Source organism: Harpia harpyja, chromosome 3 (assembly GCF_026419915.1).
Source record: "Harpia harpyja isolate bHarHar1 chromosome 3, bHarHar1 primary haplotype, whole genome shotgun sequence".
NCBI classification, from domain to species: Eukaryota; Metazoa; Chordata; class Aves; order Accipitriformes; family Accipitridae; genus Harpia; species Harpia harpyja.
In genome coordinates this window covers 5,603,258-5,609,565 of record NC_068942.1, presented here as the reverse complement: position 1 = coordinate 5,609,565, position 6,308 = coordinate 5,603,258, and the positions used below count along the sequence as shown (strand labels likewise).

At 54.5% G+C, this 6,308-nt stretch overlaps 1 protein-coding gene across 1 annotated transcript in view; it reads left to right on the top strand.

Moving 5' to 3' along the window:
- The first annotated feature begins 3,106 nt into the window (after positions 1–3,106).
- SLC35F1 (solute carrier family 35 member F1) overlaps positions 3,107–6,308 on the top strand; it is a 256,649-nt gene continuing 253,447 nt past the window's right edge. The window contains exon 1 of the mRNA XM_052781230.1: positions 3,107–3,559. Within this exon, the coding sequence (XP_052637190.1) occupies positions 3,357–3,559 (203 nt within the window). The 5' untranslated portion in view covers positions 3,107–3,356. The remainder of the gene's footprint in view (positions 3,560–6,308) is intronic.

The following is a 6,308-nucleotide window of genomic DNA, read 5'->3' as shown; positions in this document are numbered from 1 at the left end:
GATCTAGGCTTGAGCCAGGCCTCTGGGCAGTGCATTAACCAGTCAGCGTGGCTGCTGTTGCAACAGCTTTGTGCACGTTTACGACAGAAATTCAAAAGAAAAAAAATGACTTGGTCCCATGTGAACTCAGGTGGCCATGGAGAGGTGTTTTCGTTTTATTTATGGAGGACATTGGTGACCAAAAAGGCTGAGTCAGTTCAGCGCCTTCAAGAACCTGGGTTTAAACTCATGTGACAATTTTGGAAAAACCTAGACTTAAAACCAGACTTAATGCTAGAAGGCAAAACACTTCTTCAGCGTAAACCACAAAAAAGAGTCATCGGATCAACCACTAGCATGTTCACCTGTTAATCAGGGGGATGAAATGCTTAAGAAAAAATTCGTTTTCACAGTTGTACAAATTCTAATCTTATCTTTTGGTAAAATTAATCCAGTTGAGTGTTACATTAATGAAGATGCGACGTGCTGTAGTTGAATGTCAACACACTGAGAAACAGCTACAAGGGAGCTGAACATGCTTAGCTCTGTGTTTGAAACCAGGCCAAGAGTGCTCAGACTGCAAGGGATATTCAGCCACATGAACAGCATCTTGAGTAATTATTAAAATGTTAAAAAATGCCGTTCTCAATCAGTCACTACTGATTGTATGATGCAGTCAGTCTGCTGATACTACTAAACAGGATACATCCAGTGTAATTGTTCCTCCCAGTAATTTTGTCTAATCATGGAAAAAAACCAGCATGAGTGAACTGTAACATTAAATGCAGAAAGACATGGGATGGCATAACACTACGCGTGCGGTACGATAGTGAGGCAAACTGAAAAGTCATTGGAAGCAATTTTATTGGACACAGCAAGTGTTTGGCATCGTATTCCTGATAGACCTGCGTGTGCAAGAAATCCATTCATCACGATGGCAGCAGGGCTGTCTGCACGGACCTACAGTTTCCCTCTGCATCGGTAGACAGGGGGGCTGCTAAATAAGGGGGCTGTCCTGAGGACAGGAGCTTCCTACAGCTCCCCCTGTTTATCGGCAGATCCCAAATTGGACTTCAGGTATGCATTCATTTGGTTTAATCAGTAGGAATAAAATTAGACAAACACTGTTGTTCCGATCCACTCAGCTGTCAGATTAGTCTGAAATGGCCGCTGAGCACCCCGGAGCAAACACATCCCTTATCTAAACCCTCTCATACCGGCACAGAGAGTAGTTCCAGAATATTTGCAGTTGCCATCCAGCTGCAGTTTGGAGAACCACCACCTTGAAGGAAGGGCATGGAAACGTTAACAAATAAGTGCTAGACGTAGACGGGACAGAGACGAGGCTGTGATTTGGGGGTCCTACGGCTGGGCCCACACGGTGACGGCACAGAGCGGCGATGGCTGCACCGGGCAGCTAGCCCTGCAGCGAACCTCGTACCGCCCCGGCTGCGGACACCGAGGCTTGGGAGGCTCTGTCCCTTCCACTTCCAATTGCTGCCAGGGAGAATGAACCTCATCTTCTCTCCACTTCTGGAAACATGTGGTTGCCATGGGGGGAACAGGAGAGAGGAGAATCTCTTAGTAGCATAATCCGATTCAACTGAGGTTCGGCTCACGCTGAAAACAGCTGGCTTTTTGCCCAGAACGGAGAACGAACTTTAGAGGATTTCGAGTGAGCGAGCCCCGTCTTCAAAAGCATTCCTCTGGTAGAGCCACACGCTCCACTGGATCTCGTCTGAAGACCTGATAGACTGAGGCTGCTGAGGTACTCAGAGTAAACTGACGTATTAAAAATTAATATCGGCAAACAGAATAGTTCCTATAAACAGCCACTACCAACCCGAAACCTAGTCATTAAAAAAAAAAGCAAGAGAAATCTCGAGTATTACATCTATCTGATTTCCCTGGGGGACACTCCACAGCTTTATAACCACATTTCCCTGCTTCTTACAAATGTTCCTCTCACCTTCATGGCTTTGTGTAAGGTTCAGACAAACAGGAATATAGGGGAAGAATCTTCGGCAAAAAGAAGTAGGGGGGGAACAATTGAATGGAAAAGGTGAAATTTCAGATTTATTTCGCTTACAGGACTTGGCAAAATTATCAGGCAACATGTTTCAGAGAGACATGATCAACTTAAAAGGTAGGTATACATTTTACCTCCTCCGAGCCTAATTCAATTGTTAAAATGAAATATCTTACTCTTTAGAATAGGAAATATTAAAACCACGTTCATTCCATTTCTTTTCAGAGAGACTCCCCATACTGGAAGGAGGCTTAACCCAACAGTCTGGAACAAGCCTCGCCCAACGTGAACTTGAAGCGCGCCGTCCCCACGAAAAACGTACGGAGCTCTGAACTTCACGGCGACCGCCATCCCTCCCGCCGTCCCTAAGGTGCCTCCCCGGCATTACGCCGAGCACGGGGGGTTGTTCAGAGGCGTTTTTGATTTACACTTTTTTCCGGCTCACAGGCCGCGAGGACAAACGCGTGCCGGTTCCTGGGTGCTCACGCCGTCCCGGCCAGCGGAGGAGGTGCCGTGTTGCCCAGCTGTGACCAAGAGCCCACCGACTCGCCAAAAAAACCCACCCCCCAAACAACCCGCCCTCAAAAAGGCAGCTGAACACCCCAAAAGACAACAGATGAGTATTCACTGGGGTGAAGTTCGGGGCGAAGCAAGCGCTCTGGCCCGGGCTTCCCCCCCCCCCCCTCGCCCACCCAGCGCGGAGCTCAGCGGGCGGGGAGGCGGGCAACGACGACGACGACGACGACGACGGCGGCGGGACCCCGCCGGGGACCCCGCCGTACCCCCTTTCCTCCGGGGGCGGCCGCCAACCCCGCCCGACTCCCAGCGCCCCGCGGAGGCAGCGGCGGACTCCGCTGCCGCCGGCGGCGGCGGTGGCGGCGCCCCCTGGCGGCCTCGGCCGGCGGCATCGGCGGCGCGCAAGGGCGGGCGCCGCCACGCAGGGCTCTGAGGGGGGCTCCGCCGCCGTGACGGGCCGGGCCGGGCCGGGCCGGGCCGCGGCGGCAGCAGCGGGGAACAAAGGGGATCGAGGGCGGCGCAGCGGCGGCTTCGCCGGGGGGGGGGAGCGCACCGGCTGCGCGCGGGGGGTGTGAGGAGAGGGAGGAGGAGGAGGAGGAGGAGGAGGGAGGGTCGCCCAACTGCTGCCACTTCGTCGACCGTGAGCGGCACTCGCTGGCGGCGGCGGCGGCAGCCCGCCCCTCGCTGCATGGCAGCCCAGTGAGGGAGGAGCGGGCGAGGGTCTGGCGCTGCCCGGAAGCCGAGGGAAGCCAGCGCCGGCGGCAGCAAGCAGCGCCCGCCGCCTTCCCGCCGGGATGAGCCCCGCTCTCCGCTGAGGCGCAGCCCCGCCGCGATGCTCTCCCCCGAACGCCACCGCCACCACCGCCACCCCCCGCCGCCGCAGCCGCCGCCGCCGCCGCACCACCCGCCGCAGCCCAGCCATGTCGTGGCCACCATCGAGAACCTGCCGGCGGAGGGCGGCAGCGGCGGCGGCAGGAGCGGCATCTCCGCGCCCTCCTCCAGCGTGCGCCAGAGGATCAGGAAAGTGCTGAACAGGTGAGGGCCGGGGGACGGACCGGGGCTCCGGCGGCGCGGACCGGCTCCGCGCCCCGCCGCCGCCGCCGCTCCTCCTGAGGCGCGGAGGTGCCGGGGGCGGCCGTCGGGGGAGCCCCGGCCCGGCCCCCTCGGCGAGGTGGAGCGGGGAGGGGGGGGTACGCCGAGGCTCCGGCGGGGCGGCTCGCTCGGCTCGGCTCCCCTCAGCTCGGCTCGGCTCCCCTCAGCTCGGCTGGGCTGGCAGCGCCGTTCCCCGCCGAAGCCGTTGGCGGGCGGGGGGGGCGGCGGCGGCGGCGCGGAGCCTCCCCCGGCCCATTGTTGCCTCCGAGGCGGCGGCGTGAGGCGCGGCCCCGGCCCGCTCCCTCCCCTCCGGTGCCGGTCGCACCTGCCCTGCCCGCAGGCACACCCCCGCAGCGGGGCCCCCGCGCCTCCCGCCGGCTTCGGCTTTCCTGGCCCGTCGCGGACAGGCCCGGGGGGGGCGGCGGGGAGGAGGGAGCCCACGTCCCCGCTGCCGCAGCCCGGCCGGTGGCGGAGGCGCCGCCGGGGAAGTTGGAGCGCGGGCGGCGGGGACCGGGCGGCCGTCGTCCCCCCGTCCCGGCGGGGCTCCCCGCAGCAGCGGCCGGGCGGGGGTTGGTGCTGGTGGGGGGGGGGGGGGGTGCCGGGTGGCCCCGTGTGGGATTTTTGCCCGATTTCCGACCAGCTTGGCGTGGTGAGGGGGAAGCGTTGCTCTCTGGCTGCGGGAGCGGGATGCCGGCGAGACGCTCGCCGGTCGGTTCGCCTGTGCGTGTGGCTCAGAATTGGCAATGCCAAGATAGGAAAACTGCAGGGTCCCCGGGGTAAATTATTTCGCCGAACGCACAAGAAAACACTGGAACCATCTTACTTAAATCCTTTACGCCTCTCCTCTTGGCCGGTTGTTTCTTCCGCGCTGCATTTGATTAGGGCTGAGGTTTTTACTACGAAACAGAGTCTATCCAGAGCCTAACTGGTTGCACTTCTCCAGAAGGAGCCTCTGAGCTCCTGTCTGAAAAGCCAGCTGAAGCCATCACTTCTGCCTAATGACTTTTACGTGCTAAATAGAGCAGTTGCGGCGTTGTGAGCGGCAGTGGGATCGTACGTACCAGTGTCGGCCTCGTCGTCCCCGCTTTAGTTTTGGATACGTGCAATATGCATGAGCTACTAAGAAAAACAGCACTTCTGTCTGGATATACTAGTTTTGAAGATGAAGGTCGCTGACCCTTTCAAGCTTTTAAACATTAGGAAATTATCATTGTTACTTTGTATCCTTGTTACAAATACCTGAAGGCATTTGATTGCTCACAGATCATTGCTATTATATGCAGTTGATTAACTGTTACCATTCTAGGAGGATCCTCAAAAGCATCAGTAAGGGAGGAAGTACTTATCCTTTGTTATTCGAGCACGAGAAGGGTTGAAAAGAAGTCGAAACAAGTAAGAGCTGCTTCAGCTCAAACTCAATTACACATTTTCTTGTACATGCGCATTTGCAACTCTCAGTATAGTAAAATTCACTCAATTCTTCAACCCAACGGTCTATGTCATTTTAGGTGTTCTGTGCTTGCAAAATCCTGCTCGCCTTCTGCTTGGTCATCCTGAGATGTGTGTCAGTCCTGAAATAAGACACTAGAGAACAGAAGTTTTCTCAGGGGCAGCAAGAGATGTATGAAGATGTGGTGGGGGGATCAGGTACAGAAGCAGTAGGTACTCCTGTTCAAGGGTGGTAACAGTGACCTCTGGGGAGCCATCACATTGACCCCACTCTTCTTGGCTAGGAGGTGTTGGATTAATTCATATAGTTCAAGCAGTTACCATGCTTGTGCATATATATATATATGACTCTCAGCCATAGATAAAGAGTCAAATCAATATTTATTGTTATATATATATGATTGAAATGAGAATATCTAGATTTTTTTTTTTTTGGAAGGGGGAAAAGGATAGAAATTGGCTCTCGTGACCAAAGTTCAAATCTCTGTTCTGATTCGGAAACTTGAATCTAGAAACGAGATCTCCCATTGCCCAGAGGAGGACCCTAATGAGCAGCAGCCCAGTCACTTTTTCGTGAACGTATTCTTTTCTCCTCCTCAAACGTGAAACGAGAGTCAAATTTTTCCAAATTTATGTGATTTATGGAGAGGGAGAAGACCTGTTACTGTGGTGTTTAAGGCAGCCTTTGCTTTGTGTAAGAGAATCCTTAGACCATCCCAAAGTGTCTGTATCAAGGGAAATTTTGCCTGAGTTAGTTAGGTTTCCTTCAACTTTACATGGGAACTAATGACTCGGCCCATGTAGCGTCATGGCTTTCATGCAACATTTCTGTTGATACAGTGAAATGAATCCTGGTGCAGTGAAATGAATCTTGACACAATGTTTATGTTTTCATCATCTATGGAAACAATAGCATGCAAATGTGTAAGGGGGAGGAAGAAATATGGATGCCATATCCCTAAAGAAGGAGGAGCCCAGAACAAACCAAGCGTTGGCTTCTTCAGTTAATGTTTTTCTACTGGAAAAGGGTAGCACTTTCTCTGTGCTGTCTATACTTTGTGTGCACCATTTCATTGAGACCCATTTGTGAAAGGTTCCTGATTGACTCATTGAGTTGAGCTCATGGGGTTCTGTTTTCTGCTAGACAAAGTGGGGGCTCCTCAGGCAGACGAACAAAATAAAAAGGTTGACAACAGCTGGGGTTGCCAGAAACCTGTGTAACTGGGAGAATCATAGAATGGTT